The following is a 16,240-nucleotide window of genomic DNA, read 5'->3' as shown; positions in this document are numbered from 1 at the left end:
AAACCAAACTTGACTGCTTTGTTTAATAACCAGGTTCAAATTGGATTAAATGTATGTATTGTATCCTTATTTTCTCTCTCACTGAAGGATAAGTTCTTTTTTGTGACATTGTTTCGCTTACTTATCTTCCACCGCTCCTTTGGAGGTTTGGATGCGTAAATTACCGGTGAAGTGTGACCTACCGTGGCCACCGGGGGGCCTCCAAGAGTAATTTCTTCTTTCTTGTTGCCCATGTAAAGAATGATTTCTACATGATCAAATATATATTATTGTAAAACAAATCACAACTTTATAATGAAATTGTGTGTTTTTGGTAATGTTACCACATAGAAATCATTACTATGATTTCTATGTAATCATAGAAATCATAGTAATGATTCTATGATTACATAGAATGAACCGCTAAATTCAGACCTAGGATCTGGGTTTATACAATAGGACAAAGTTGTAATCTGTTTCCATACAGAAATACTTGTTGAAATACATCCACAGGTCAGCTGACTCGTGGTATTGTGATGCAAATGGCAGCATCACTCACCTTCTCCCCTTTGAGGCCCGGCTCCCCCTAGAAATAAATGAAAGGGAAAATAAGTTTTCTTTTTATATATTTTGCAAAGATATCAGGTTTGCTATCTTATGAAAAAGAAAAAACAAAAAAATAATTGCAACTCACCAGGTTTCCTTGAGGACCACGAGAACCCTAAAAGAAAAGAAACGAAAAATCAACAAAACAGTTCCACTTTATCATTCCTTCAATTAAAACTGGAAATTTTATTCCACTTTTAAAACTGAAACGGTCAAACAATTCAAATTATTACTAGTGTATTGTGGGTAAAAACAAGTAGCCATGCTCACCATGTCTCCCTTTTGTCCTTTTTGCCCCTGAGTGAACATAAAATGTTAGGTTAGGTTACACAATGTGAATCGTTACATTGTGTTGTTAAAGCCGATAAAACCAAAAAGAGCTTTTAATTCATTGAAACCACAGCCATGCACTCACACAATAAACAAGTACACAAAAATCTCTACTTTTATTTTCTTCCAAAAGAAAAAAGAAAACTCACAGGCTTTCCGTCCAACCCAATAGGACCCTATGGAGAAGAAGACAAACATTTAATCCAAGTCAGTAAACAAATCATTAACAATGTCTAAGAAAATCTTAAAACCGGATGAAGCAACATCCAGTTTTAACCTAAGCAGCGATTTAAATGTAGCAAATTTAAGTATTAATCAACATGTACTTCAACAATAATATGGAAGAATAAAATGCCAAGGAATAAAAGTGTACATATCCAAATATATATGCAATTGAATTTCCTGTTATTTTAAACCTGTAAGAAAATTATGTTTTCATGTGTTTAACCTATTTAACTTCATGTATATCTAGTCCTTTTGTTCCTTTTTGGTTGCAGATCAAAGCTTAAAGGTAAAGGTTAAAGTTTGGGTCATAAAAAATAAAACATTTTACCTTGTCACTAACTTTGATACAAAAATCAGGCAGTACTGCAAAATATTTAGACCATTTTCCTTGTATCTTGGTCTCTATTCTATATCTTATATCTTACTTAGCAATTATTCAAGGTTTCTATGGCTACAACTGTGGCATATGACGTAACTGTAAACTAGGTTTTGTGATAAAAGACACATCCGTACCCATTCCATCTGTCTCACTAAAAACTGTACAATCACTTACTGGGAAACCAGAGAATCCTCTTGTGCCAGGTTGTCCCTAAAAAGAAAGAGGACAGTAAAAATATTGTTAATCTGGCATGCAAGAGTGCAGGATAGTAAAGAAATTTTTTATCAATTTCCTTAGCTGAGGACAAAATTCATGACTTTTTCTGTTTTCTAAGATTTTGAAAAGACTTGGAGTTCACACTGACAGACTGGTCTCAACAGATTGTTGCTTTGTGACAAAGACAAGCATCACACACTTTGCAATTGCTTTTGCTTAGGGAACAAAGGATTAATCCAACCAACTAAACCTAACTGAAAACATTTAGCCTCAGAGGTAACAGGGTAAAAACAACAACATACCGTTATCTAGCAGATATCAGGTATTCTCAGAGTACAGACTGTACAGTTTTATCATATGCAAAAGTCAAATAAGACTAAACTTCTCTTAAACCTGTTCATTTTTAGCAGGTTTAAAAATGGAAACCTCCAAGGGAGAAAAATATAATAAAATATATACATTTTTGAAGTAATCATGAGTTTTGGCATATCATAAACAGCAGTACTCACAGGAGGCCCTCTTGGTCCAATGATAGACAGACCAGGCTTCCCTGCAGTCCCCTATGAACAGATAGCATAAGAGAAGCACACACACCAGAGTATAGTGTGTGTGTTTGTGTGTGTGTGTGTGTGTGTGTGTGTGTGTACACATATTGTATTCCACAATATGTTTTAACGCTAGTGATGCAGTTCACACGAAAATGATAAAAGTTATCATTTTACCACATGGAGTTCAAATACAGCGTCTGATGTTACTTACTGGAGGTCCTGCAAGACAGAGAGAGATAAAACATTGAAATTGAGCTTTCCGTAGTAGAACATACATGGGAATCAAAATGTACATAAATGTTTGACACATGAATGCAAAAAGTAAAACAAGCAGAAAAAAAAGTCTCAATACATTAAATATGCATTAATCAAATTGGGATACTGGAACCGAGTTCAACTAAGAATTAAAAATTACTTTGGACATATGAATTTATGCCACATGCAATGGAGAAAAAGTATATATTTTTCTTGCTTTTGCTGTCATAAATATATTTTTTTTTATTGAAGCTTTTATTTATTTTAACTTATCCATTTGACTTTGCCAGACCCCAACTGCTCTGCTTTTTGTTTTGTTTTACATTGAATTAATTGCAAAGTTGTATTTTTGAAATATTTCTCAAGGTTCGCTTTACCTCACCTCAACTTCTGTTAGACATTCGGGCCAGGAGGTAGAGAATGCAAAATATCCACATTTGAATAAATGTTTCTATTGTTATTATTTTCCTTTTTCTGGCACATTTGGAACGAATATGAAAGAGTGTGATATAATGGTGAAACCTGAGAAGTGTTTTCTTTTCTTTAAATGTTCCAGCCATGCTAAGGTCTCTGGTAAAGTCATCTATCCCCTGCCACGTTCTTCTACTTCTTCAGAGAGCCGACGCGCTGCAGTTGTTGCAAAACAAAGATGAGCAAAGAAGAAACATGTATGCAGACGCTCAGCAGATTCACTGGTTACTAAAGGAATCTTTAGATACTTTTGGTCAATCCATAAATTCCTATGACGAAGAAAAGCAACTGTTGTCACTCTAATTTTACAGCAGTCTGACATGCACTGCGACTCAGAGCACAGGTCAGACTCCTGTCATCTGCAGAAATACTCAATGACTGCAGTCATCGGGTGTTTCAGAGATGGTCAAGAAGCTTGAGTACAGAGTTGATGGACCGCTTTCTGGCTAAGTCCACACAGCAGCCTGAATCTGATCTGATGACAGTCTGAACAACACAGATCGGATTTTTTTCTAATGCAACCCGGGCCACTTGGGTATCCGACACACATCTGATATTTTCAAATGTGACCTAATGTCCAGGTCGCATTCATCCGACCTGAACGTCACTGATACTCGACAAATGTCTCTATTCTGCACCCTGATACAAGCAAGCAGGCAGAAAAATAACAACCATGACGGACTATAATGAGGATTAAGTTGTTAATATTCTGGCTCCGGTCGGACAACAATTTCAAATATGTAAGCTATGCTCCACTGTTAGCATCCATGTTTACTTCCGCAAACACAGAGCACTTCTTCTTCTTCTTTGTTTTTATGATGGTTGGGATAAAACTGAGCGTGCTCTCTCTGTGTGATGTCATTGTGCCCTCTACTGCGCATGCGGGACACTTTCAGGTCGTTTGCCCGTTCACACTGGAGAACACATACAGGTCGCATTTATTTGGAAGTGCGAACGGCCATGGCAAAAAAATACGATTTGACAAAAACCTGGAAATGCAGAGTGAATGTAGTCTATGTGTGTGAGAACAATCATCTCATCTTGAAGTGGAGGTGGTTGAGGAATAGAAATACTTTACTGTTCATTTGGCATCAGAGTGGACAGGAGACTCGTCAATGAATCCAACTATAAGAAGGCACAAAGAAAGGCTCTACTTAATGAGGAATCTTAGGTTCTTCTGTGGTTGCACCAAGATTATGTCTTCCAAAAGTCTGTTGATGAGGGTGTCATCTCTTCTGCCGTTATTTGTTGAGGTAGCAGCATAAGATCCAGGGACTGATGAAGGGAAGAAGTGAAGATGTGGATGTGACGGTGCAAAGAAGTTTTTCACATAAGGTCAAGAAAATGACGGACAAACCCGAGCATTCTTCACGAGCGTGGTACACAACAGTGTCTTCAGTCAGAGCCAACACTATCCATCAGCCTCTACAATAACTCTTCGAAGAACCTCGAATAATATGAGTTACAGCAACATTTGTTTTCCCTTTGGGGTTCAATGATTAACTTTGAACTGAATTGAATCATGGAAGAAGAGATTTTCCAAGTTTTCTTTCTTCCTCTCTGCATTCCAAGGAAAATGGCCAGGTTAAGCAAACAACACAAGGGTAATTTAATTTCTTACTTTTAGTTTTTAGAATTTAATGACAAGTTAAATTCATTAAATTTAACTGTGCTGTTTTTTTTTTTCTTTTTCAATTGCTGACAGTAAAATTCAAGGAAGCTGATTGATGATATTTCAGGATACAGTTTTGTTTGTTTTGGTTTTTTTTTATGTGATTATTATAAACAACCATATTTGGAATATGTTGGGATACTCTACCAACACTGTAGCAGAATATTCTCCAATTGTTTAGCTAACACCAGAAATTTTGAAATCAACATTTAACGGTGACATTGGTCAATAGGAGGACAATTAAGTGGAATATTTATGTTTTTTTTTTTTTTTAAATCTGACCCCACTGGTGAGCTTTCTGAATACGTCTTGTCCTTTTATAGGGACAACCGTTATACACTTACACAGTTTCCCTTTAGAAAAAAAAAAAGACTAAATCTTACTTTTGGCGTTCTACAGTATTCAGGTTTGGGGTTTATGAATATTTGGGTGTACAGAGAGGACAATCATTTTTCAACAAAGCAATCCTCAAAAATACACCTTGCCAAGTGACTATGCCACAACAGACGTATGCATTGCACACATGCATCAGCATGCCGCCTCTTCCTGTTCTCTGTCTCTGGTTGCCACACTCTCCCCAGTTTGTCTATGCATTAGCAGCTGTCCGGTGAATATATCAAACCCACAGAAGGTGATACGCTGTGGGCTTTTCCTGTCAACACAAATGTCAAGGTGAACTGGCGAGTCTACTTAAATAACGAGTCCCATGACCCTGGAGCACACTCACCCTGTGTCAGCTGCACAGATAAAAAAGAAAAGGCTCCCGGCGGCATCAGGCATTGTTTAAAAATCTCTTAACTCAAAAAAAGCGGGAGCACCTTGACAATTTCTGAACAATAAACATGAGATGTAGCTGAAACAGATCAGATTTCTAAAAAAGAAAAAGAAAAAAAAATAGCCCACTTGTCACAACAATCAACAAGAAAACAGATAGGAAAAAATGTTATTAAAAACCACGTCTCAAAACGTATTCACTCCCCCATCCTGATCATTGTGTTCAAGTTTTCTAAACATATTCTTGACTATAGCTGTAACACATAATAATATTAAATAATAATAGTCCACATGGGCTGGTGATCAGCCATTTTGCATATGTGGGTTTTCTTCTGTGTTTATCTCCTAACACCTACAGTAACGTATATAAAATGTATTCTGGATAAACTGTAACACTATGTTTTTCCTTGAGTTGTATCATCTTTCAGCACTTGGAATAAATCAAATCCAGAAAATAGGCAAAACCATTTTCCCCCCATATGTTGTTCCCCCCATTATCCCCCATATGTTCCAAATGTTGGAATATCTAAAATGCTTTACTGAATACCTTTAGGATACACACTATTTAATGCTCTGTTCTCTTGTGTTTTTCTTATATAATATAGTTTGTTTTGGAATTTCTACCATTTTGTGCTGCATTTTGATTTGCTGGTTGTTTTTCACTCAAGCTAACTGGACACAAAAACTATCTGTCTCTGATTGGCTGGAAGTGTGGTCCACTGACGTAGACATGGCCACTGCTTTCTGCTTTCTGCTGTTGCACTCTGTGGAGCTGTTTGTGTTTGAGACTCTATTCTAACATGTAAGCATAATGAACATATTTTCTGTTGCTACACTTTAAATTTTGGGAACTCAAAATTTCACCAAAAAAAAAAAAGTCATTACAGAATATCTTAATCAGACAATGCTGTAAAACCCTTTAAAGAATTTGTACTGATGAAAATTAAAAAAGACAAATCATATTTCTCCTATTTTAGCCTCATGTAATCCGAAATACAAGAGCCTCACGTGTAAAATCCTTCATAATCAAACTCCGTCATACGTCAGAGATCTGATTGTTTCATATGTTCCTAAGAGCACTTTGCTCTCAGACTGCAGGTCTACTGTTGGCTCCGATCATTTTTAAAAAAGCAGAATGAGAGGCAGATCCTTTAGTTGTCTCCTGTGGAACCAGAACCCAGTTTTAGTCCGTGAGGCTTTAACTATCCTTAAAGCTTAAAGCATGCAGTTAGACTGCCTTAGGTTATCCTGAGCTATTTCTGTAGTTACACTACCGTAGAATTAGGCTACTGGATAACAAAATGTCCACATTTTCTCACTTGCTTCTTCTACTACTCTTCAGTTCACATTATTTGAATCTATTCACTTTTTTGTTTTCTCTCTGTTTTTTATGTTTGTCTGTTGAGAAAACTTTATTTTATGGCTGTCAATAAGTGTGTGCCTCACACACGTAAGTGTAACAATAAGTGTGACGCTTATTGTGATTTAAGTGTTCACGGGTTAGGTGTCCCAATGTTACCTGTCATCTGCATGAGGTAACATTAGGTAAATTAAGCTAAGCTAAACTGTACCTGAAAATAATGTCCATCTATACTTTATGCTTAGTATTAGACAAAGGCACTCCTTTTATCTCTCTCAAGAACTGGATGTACTCAGTTGTTTGTGGCGGCCGTTGGGGCTCCCAATGATTACTACTTTTAATAATTACACATTCTCATTCACCTGACAAACCTGAATCAACAGAAAAACAGAGAACAGCATATGTCATATTTTGAAATCCTACTGTATTCCATTAATTTAAAAGAAAAAAGGAAAACAACAAAAGGCAGTCTAGCTTGTAGCACATTTTTGATCCCAGAGGTGTTAGCAGCGAATGGCTATCAACCGGGCAGCTAATTAGAACACAGTGGTCTGCATGTACCTTAGTAAATCTATTACTCTGGCAGCTGCTTTGGTATTCGTGGCTCTCAGTCAAGGGTTTATATTTTGGGGCGCTGAGACAGCTGCATTTTCCTGAATAGCACAACCACAGAACACACATTTCTTTCAGCTTACAGACTAAATGTTATCAAGCGGACAGACAACTGAATGTACAGAAATGTGCAAAAACTCGGTGATTCCCCAAATCATACTCCAAGACTTGTTTAGTTTAAAGTCAGGAAGGAAAATGCTGCTCTTTACAAAGTAATCACAAAAAAGCGAAACCTTTTCAACGCTGCATACAGGCTCGATGCCATAGCAACTGTCAACGCCATTGCCTCATGTTTACATCACCTCATGTTTCAGGATTCAACACCAAAAAGCACTCAAATCATTTCCCATACAAAGAACAGAACATCCACTCTGTTACAGTATTACGTTTTTAGGCTTGATGTTTGTTTTGCGATTATTAATAAGTGATCACTGTCATAGATTAGCTACAGCGCTGCTGTTAGCTAACCTAACAATGGTGGTAGATTAGCTAACTTAAACACCTGGTCTACTGATGACCTGTGAGAGTTGGTGTGTAGGTCACCTTTGATATTTCTATCTGAACCACGACTCACCGAATTCCACTTGACATCTACATCTGAAGGTTGTCAAAGTCAAGCAAGAATAACTAACCTGCTTCAAACTCCCTCGCTATTTTTTTTCTTAAGACTTTTTCTGTCTTTAGTGAAATATTTTTCATAATGTGTTTGTCAAAAGTCAAACTTTTTTTCCAAGTGTGTTGAGCATTTGAAAATATATATAAATATATATTCTGTTTGTACAATTCTGTGTCATATGTTTTTTTTTTGTTTGTTTGTTTGTTTTTACCAGTTACTGTCCCACTCAGTAAACCAGTCACCTAGTCTATCAGTCTTGCAGTCACTCTGTCAGTGAGTGAGCAGGTCATTCAATCAAGCAGCCAGACAATGCAGGAATCAGACCAGGAGAGGCTGAGAACAGGATCCTGCTTGTTTTCCTGAAACTTTGAAATAAACCAACAAAGAACTGTATCCTGATTTTTGACTTTTCTGGAACCAGAAACCCTCGACACATCAAGAGGCTATTTGAGTTGGATTCACTTTTACTTTGATCACCCTTTAAGTCTTAAGTTTTTTTTTTTTTTATTTGTGCCTTTTGAGTTTTTTTGGACAAATACAATAAACAATATAAATGTCCTTGACAAAAATGGTACATTTAATGTGAACTAATCAAGCATGTTAGTAGTGCAAAAGTAGCCATACTTAAAGTGTACAAAGCATACTTTAAGTTGTTCCACTTTAGCACATAGTAGTACATTTAGTGCACTTCAGATTTGTGCTTTTCTACAATTACAACTAAAACATATGAAGTACAAAAACAGTTGATCCAAAATAGCTTTCTTTAAGTTAAATAATCATTAACAAATTTCAAGTCTGGCCTTAAACTTGCTCACATAGGCTAAGATTTAATATATTTAGTATCTTTATCTTTCACAACTGTTGTTTCATGGTTATGTTTGAACAATAACTATAATCAATAAAGATTTCAAGAGGAAAATAAAATTGAGACCACAATTATTATAGGAATTGGCTCCCCTTTCCAGAGTGCAGTGATGCTCCTGCATATGCGTCCAATATGGTTTGAGTCTGCTGTTTGGTTTTGTCCTCCCCCTTTCTGTTTGCTGCAGCCAGGTACTTGCTTCATGTTATCTTGCTGTATGAGAAATGTTACATTATTGTGAAATTATACTAATTTTCCGACCGTTCATTTGAATGTTCATACCGAACAAGGAAGGGAAATCAATTGGCACATCAACTCCACCAAAAATATTTTACACCAGCTGCCACATTTGGAGAACCTGAATATTAGCAAATATTAGCTGGCAGCTGGCAGCTATAGCGTTGACGCCATGGAAACTGTTCAAGCTTGCATCATCACTGATATAAAAAGAAATCCGTACAGAAGTTAAGAAAGTTTTAACATCTGGGACATTAATGGAATAACTTGACTGGTTTTAAGGAGAAAATTGACCAAGAGGTCCTGAACATTGTAACATATTTTATGTTACATATTTTTAATTTGTCATTATTTTGTAGAAATTCCTTGGACTTTGACATTGAAGGGCTTTCTCTTTTGTTCATTAAAAACACATTTTGTTGATCATGAGTAATTCATAAAAACAGAACATTTTACAACAGAGTGACACAGAGATGTTCATGGAGAAGGATAGGTGCGTGGATTTCACATAAAAATAAAAGGAAGACTATATGCAATTTTAATCAGAACAGAGAGGCCAGCCAAAGATATTACACTAAAAGAAAAATCATGTTTGACTTAATATTAAATATTCTTTTGTTTGCCTTCCTATCATATTGCATAATTTGAAGTTTTAGATCAAAACTGAATTATAAGCGTTCTATGTTAGATCTTAGATTTGTACTTTCGGGGAGTCGGCCCCACCGTAGAGCTAACCGGACATCACTGCTTCAACCAAACATCTCTGCTTTAACCATACCTGGAGGACAAAGGCAGCTTTGTGGAGCATCTCGGACCTCCCGTGTCTTTGACATCTGTGTTGCAAGTTTCTACACAGAAAAAGAAGAAAAAACCAAAGTCAGAAATCTGTCACTGTTGCGTATATATTGCTGCACTTCACTTCTTTATTGTATGGCTGCCTCGCTGTCTCTTACTCTGCAGACCTGTAGTTACAAGACCAATGTCTGGGATCATGAATTCTCATGATCTCATGAATTCTCTTGCCATGAAGCAAGAGAATTTCCTGCCTCACCTGGAATCTGTTTTCTGCTGTTTATGATCGCGTCTCAGTATGCGGAACATGTTACACACACGGTTGGTGGCAAAAAGCATTGTACATTATATACATAAGCTAAATTATGGAAAATCAGTTCATATATAAAATATTTTAATAACCATTTTATTGGCGACATACAGACAGGAGGAACATGATCCCATAGAATGGCAGCCAGTGCAGTTAGCCAGAGGTTGGCAATCCAAGGTAAGGCTCAGCTTCGTTTCTGAGCATTTGAATGGGAAATTACGAAAATTCAGCGATTTTGAAGAAAAAAATAATCAAAACTGGTTCAGCTAAATGAAAAATAAATACTTTGTAGTACAAACCTCAGGGTGAAAACAACAATATAAACTTTCTTATCATTATATATCCTTATCATTATATATTCTTTTTATATATTCCATGATGACAGGTGCCTCACCTAACTGCACATCACTGAGGTTTTCTTAAAATAAAACAAAACAAAACAAACAAAAAAAAAAGCATTCATGTAATGTATGTCTGATTTGAGAGAATATTCGCTTTACCAGTCTGACTTAGCGCCGTTTCTCTTCTGTTCCTAAAGTTAGGTCGTTTAATATAGATATGTAACTAAAGTACCAAATGGAGACCGACTTCTGTGACACCTCCACCTCCTGCCAGGCAGAACCCGTGGCCTGATGGGTTTCCAACGTTCTCTCACAACACATACCCGGCTTTGAGACACAGGGCAGTGAGATTTATCTGAGCGAAGGCAAACTATTTGCAATCCCAAGTGTGAAATCTGACATTTCTACCATCTCAGAGGCAGAAGAGAGACCGTTTCAGACCATAAATTAATTGACAGGCGGAACATTCAGCTGGCGAAGGAAGGAGGTTGTGATCCGCTCTCCAGGGGTTGCAGCTTTGCAGAATAACTGCTTGACTCTTTCTGAACTTACTTTTTAATATTGTAAATCAATGCCTTTTAAAATGTAATATTCCCTCACAAATTTATATCTCTGGCATCGGAGTTTCAAAGTTTTTATTCTTTCAAAGTTTTTTGGAGAAAATATTGCTCCTTCATTACTATATTCCTTTCACTTAATTTAGAAATAACTTTATAGTTACAGTTAATGTTACAGATACACACGAATTTAAATAAGATGAAACAAACTTTAGAAATATCTGTTTTCAGTCATTCTTCAAAAGATCATGTTAACTAGGAGCTCATAAGCTTTGAACAGGTGCACATACTGAGTTGATTGAAATAACAACCTGTGACTCGTCTGCTTTTAAAACCCACTGGATTTTTTTTTAGATAAAACTAACTATTGCTTAGTTGTAGTGATGCAAAACACACCGGTCCAAATGTGTTGCTGATCACACTTTTGGTAAAGACAGATGGACCAAGACCTTCAGTGATAACATAACTGAAAACAGGAGCATTTATTTCAGTGACAAGATCTTAATTATTCTTTTTAAATCCGAGTGTCTCTGAGGTGCAGACTCTTGATGCGTCACTGATTATACAAGAGAGAGAGAGTGGAAAGGAGCTCATCTCAGACGGCTAGGTGAGTCATTTTTAAAAGTCCAATTGTATTTGCCCATCTGAATAATATTCAAACAGTTGTTTTCTGAAAAGCTGAATCCTACAACTTTTGGATACGTTCCTGCTCCAACACAGCTGAACCGAATTATTGAGTTTCCTCTTCAGAGTGGCATTAGGAGGCAGAGGACTGTGATGAGCAGTTTCATTTTGGGGAGTGTTGGAAACAGGAACACACCAAAGCTCTTTTAGAAAACTGCTATTGTTTTCTTTGCAATTGTATTCCCAAATTACAAATGTGAAACATAGTTTATGGAAAGTATGCAACATGAATGAATGTCTTACAAGTTGTGAACCTTGTATCAAAGTTAGTTTATTAAGTCCCTTTTCTAAATTAATATTATATGTCCAACACAGACCCATGTATTAAACTCTACGTTTCCCATAAACCAGTTGTTGTGGGTAGGCCTGTCACAATTACATTTTTTTCTGGACGATAAATTGTTCCAGAAGTTATTGCGATAAACGATAATATTCTTTTGAGACCATTCTTAAGCAATATAGCGGTAATAGCAAAAATAATAATGCACGAAGACATTCTAACAAATCAGTAAACTTTACATTCTAATGAACATTTAACACTGGAACTAGAAGACTTTTTAAATATCTAAAATAAATAAACAAAACAACAAATACAATGAATTTTGAAGTATTTGTAGACATAATAGTCTTTCAAACAAAGGTTTGGTTGAGACCAAAGCACCAAACTGAAGACATTTATCATCCAATTTTTGGTAGAAAGAGAGAAAAAAAAGGATGAAAGATAAATCATACCAACGGGAATTATTGACTTTGTTTTCAATTTATAATACAATTAATTGATTTATTGATTATTGCAATAGGCCAAGCTCTGGGCGTCATTACCAAAGGGATTCCTGTGTTCATTGATCATGTGGCCTTCATCTCCAGTGTCCTTCCAAACTCACCAAAACCCTTTAAGTTTTTCAAAGCCTTTTTGTGGGACTTGATTATTTGTCTTGACTAAATCATTCTGTACTTCTGTACTTCTATCTCTATATAATCTTTTGTTGGGACAAAAGTAGGCAACTCTGATAAATCTACCAGGTAGGTCACACTACACAAGTTCTTAATAAACCTGAGTAACCAGCGTATTCTTACACTATACCCAGAAAAGGTTATAAAATCTATATCACACAATCGACACAAGTTGTGTCACCAAAATAAATCAAAGATGATTGAGAGACTTTGCAACTAGTTCTGTCACTAGACAAACTAAGTTAATTTTTAATAACAACTGTGTAAACCTGTACAAGCTTCAATGTAGCTTCAAAATGAAACCAGCAGCACGGAATATGGCTAGAACAGTCAAATATCCTCATCCATGTAGAAGGTTAGACGATAGAGAAATTAATTATTCTTTGCGAGACAAGATTAATGAGATAAGCTACAAGCCGTGAGAACGGAAAAGACAAGATGTCTGCTGAAAAATTAAATACAACTGAATCCCCACGTTTACTGAACTGGTCTTTATTTAAGGCATATTTTTAATTATTAAGATATAAATATGTTACCCACCTCATTTGTGCGTATTTGTGTCCTTTAATTAAATCTTATAGAAGTAGTAGTAGTGTTTTATGCGTTACCTCCTCCAGTAACTGGTCCACCCGACTCATAATAAGGGGCTCCACCTGCTCCAGAGTCATCATCCAGGCGGACAACTTTGCGTCCTGTTGCTGCTCCAGACTCAGTATCCTGGACTGCAGTTCTGAGGTCCGCATTATCACCAAAATGCAAAGTCCAAGGGAAAGAACGGATACGAACATGCCGACCATTATCCCGTTCAGGTTTTTCCAGCTGCTCAACAGTGGCTGCTTTAAAAGTTGCTGTCGTTCTGTGTGATTCCTTCTTTTCTCCCCAGGTCTATCAAGTATTTTACACCCCGGCTCATTTTCCATTCTTTACATTAAACTAGAATTACTCACAATTCTCGTCGACTTCGAAGTAAAAACAGTCTGACGATTTGAGGTGCCGCAGCGTATTATTTTTCCAGGGTGCGGAGAAAACTTTCAGCAGATGTCCCTCACGTCAAATTTACTCTTTAAAAGTTCCTTCTCTCCACATTAAGCGAAAGTATAACTCGGAGTCCAGGAATTTTATGTCATTAGGCTTTTTCATAAAAAAAAAATAAATAAAATAAAAAAAAATAAATAAATTCGAGGTTCCAAATTCCAACGAAATCTTTTGTCGGTTTTGTCCTTCGTTTGTCCAAATAACTTTCCTCGTTAGAAAAGAGCTCTGATATATTTTTACGATCAGCTCACCTTCAATGCGCTCATATCAAAGTCCGCCTTCCTCTTCTGTGCTCTGGATGCGGAGCGGCGGGCTCTTTGCTCTTGTCCCCTCCCTGGAAGCCTCCGCTGAGGGGAGGCTTTAGGTTAAATACCGGAGGGGTATTCATAGCAGGGCTGCTGCCCCCTTTGATCCGCACACTTGGTGAGAGATATTTTTAGGGGTGTGAAAAGCCAGGATCCACTGACACAAAGCTGGTTCACCGACAGTGTTGCTGAGATTCGGATATGCCTATGGCGGATGTAGATGCACATTCGCTACGGTACATCTGATTTAACTGATGGACTGGAACAATTCTATGTATGTACACGGTTTCGCCCGTTTGTGCTAAGCCCGATGCTCGGGGCGCTAGGTCAGTCATCCAGCTGGCCTCCATGTTTTTGAGTTTAAAAAAATGTTTAAAGTTGACAGGAAATTTGAAAATATCACTTGGTAGTTATGCTTTTGTGGAAGACTGGGATATTAATACCTAAACACCAGTTATAAAGTCTTAAAAAGCTTAGAAAGGCAATATCTTTTTTTTTTTTTTTAAAGATAAATTAACAATGCTTAGCCTGGTGGCCCACAAGGCTTATAATACACCAAGGGAAACCTGGATGGATGCGCTTTGAGGCGCCATTGTTGTCACCAAAGGAGTCTGTGGTGTTGGTGGTGTTACAGTGTGTTCAGGTGTTTTCTAGTCAATAATTTCCAGGCACTTGCAGGGGGACGGAAAGGGGAGAGGGGCTGCTAGGGGTGCTTGAGCACCTGCCCCTTTTGCTCCTTGGCCCCAAGTGCCCTTTTGGTCAATTTTTATTTTTATTTTTTGTTGGTATTATTATTTCCTAAGCCCTCTTCTGACACATAATAACATGTACTAACATTATTTGCTTTTTCGTTTCTTTTTTGTATAACATAATAAATTGGTCACCTTGTTACCTTTGACCTTTTGCCCATAATGCATGACGCAGTTGCCTCTCGCGCAGTGAGATAAGGCGGCTAACTGGAGCTCAACATAGCGAATGTTCCAGATTACAGAACTGTTTTTGGTGAATTAAAAAAAAAACGATTTTGGTGAATAAAGTGGAGTGACTTGCTACTTGTCAGATGACGGAAAACGTTGAACTTATCGTTTCTGCTTCAGCACGGAGTCGCGGGTTAAGCAGAGAGGTAATGAAATACAACAGACACTGACAGGCCTCTGTCTGCTTTTCTCTGAAGAACTACTGAGCGGGAGGAGACAGCCAGGTGAGGAAAAACTGTTCTTATCTATCGATTCAGTATTTTTATCATACAGACATTAGGCTGTTGTTGATGAGCTATTAGCTAGCTGCTAGCTAACGACTTTGCTAGCAAAGCAAGATAACTAAAAAGCTTCTCCCCTGTATCCTTAATGATATCAGTCATTCTTCAGTATAGCTTATGCAATAGGGGCACATCGCCCATCCAAAACCGACCATCTCCATAATGGATATATGTTTTCTAATTTCCTTTGCTACATATTGTACATTGCATTTATTATATAACACTTAAATAAAAGTCCAACAAAGATGTTCATTTAGAATTAAAAATAACTCACCCTGAGTTACCATGATAAATATAATGTATGTAATAAAAGTGTCATTAATGAAGGGGAAAAAACTCAATCCAGACTTTAAGTAAGTTTAGGGTCTGGTTCGCAGAGTATTAAGTTATTTTTTTCCCCCCCAATTATTCAATGAAAAAAAAAAAAAACTAACCTCAGATAAGTAAAATAAAATTGTAATCAAAACTTTTGGAATTGTAATGATTCCTTTTTTTAAAAAGAAGTTTTGTTGAAAATACTTTTTTTTAAACGTTAAATAACTCATTTTTACCAAATATAAACTTTTATTTGCACACATCAGAAATCTTCTGTTGCGATTTTAGGCCCTGCCCACGATGTCATGTGAGAATCGCATGCAAAACTTTGAGTCACAAACAAAAACTTAGAATAGCAAGAAAAGATTTCTGGCAAGCGCAAATAAGTTTGTTTTGCAAAAAAAAAAAAAAAAATCACTTTATGAGACAAAAATGTGTGATTTTAATTAAAAAAAGTTTTTTAAGCAAAACTCAGTAGGCTTTTCTCATGGTGACATGCTTTAACAATTCAATATATGCTTTTGTTTCTTTTCTTTTTTCTGCAGTT

The 16,240-nt window shown here is 36.7% G+C and overlaps 1 protein-coding gene across 1 annotated transcript; it reads right to left on the bottom strand.

Moving 5' to 3' along the window:
- Positions 1-478: 478 nt before the first annotated feature.
- LOC103155785 (collagen alpha-1(XIII) chain-like) lies at positions 479-14,165 on the bottom strand. The gene is made up of 9 exons (XM_007577618.2): positions 13,389-14,165; positions 9,921-9,990; positions 2,495-2,502; positions 2,245-2,295; positions 1,694-1,729; positions 1,065-1,091; positions 856-882; positions 674-700; positions 479-565 (listed from the first exon to the last, which is right to left on the bottom strand). Exons 1-9 carry the CDS (start codon positions 13,698-13,700, stop codon positions 494-496), a joined length of 630 nt encoding a protein of 209 aa, XP_007577680.1. The 5' UTR covers positions 13,701-14,165; the 3' UTR covers positions 479-493.
- Positions 14,166-16,240: the final 2,075 nt, after the last annotated feature.

Source organism: Poecilia formosa, unplaced genomic scaffold (assembly GCF_000485575.1).
Source record: "Poecilia formosa unplaced genomic scaffold, Poecilia_formosa-5.1.2 Scaffold448, whole genome shotgun sequence".
Classification (NCBI taxonomy): Eukaryota; Metazoa; Chordata; class Actinopteri; order Cyprinodontiformes; family Poeciliidae; genus Poecilia; species Poecilia formosa.
The sequence above is the reverse complement of the archived record's forward strand: the minus strand, read 5'-3'. Positions and strand labels throughout refer to the sequence as shown.

What these genes read in the sequence shown, in the direction of transcription:
- LOC103155785 (XM_007577618.2), bottom strand. Translation starts at nt 13,700, where the DNA reads ATGGAAAATGAGCCGGGGTGTAAAATACTTGATAGACCTGGGGAGAAA. An exon ending in TGGACCAGTTACTGGAGGAG is followed by an intron (nt 9,991 to 13,388) that starts GTAACGCATAAA and finishes TTTTCTGTGTAG; the next exon opens with AAACTTGCAACACAGATGTC. An exon ending in AAGGACAAAAGGGAGACATG is followed by an intron (nt 701 to 855) that starts GTGAGCATGGCT and finishes CTTTTCTTTTAG; the next exon opens with GGTTCTCGTGGTCCTCAAGG.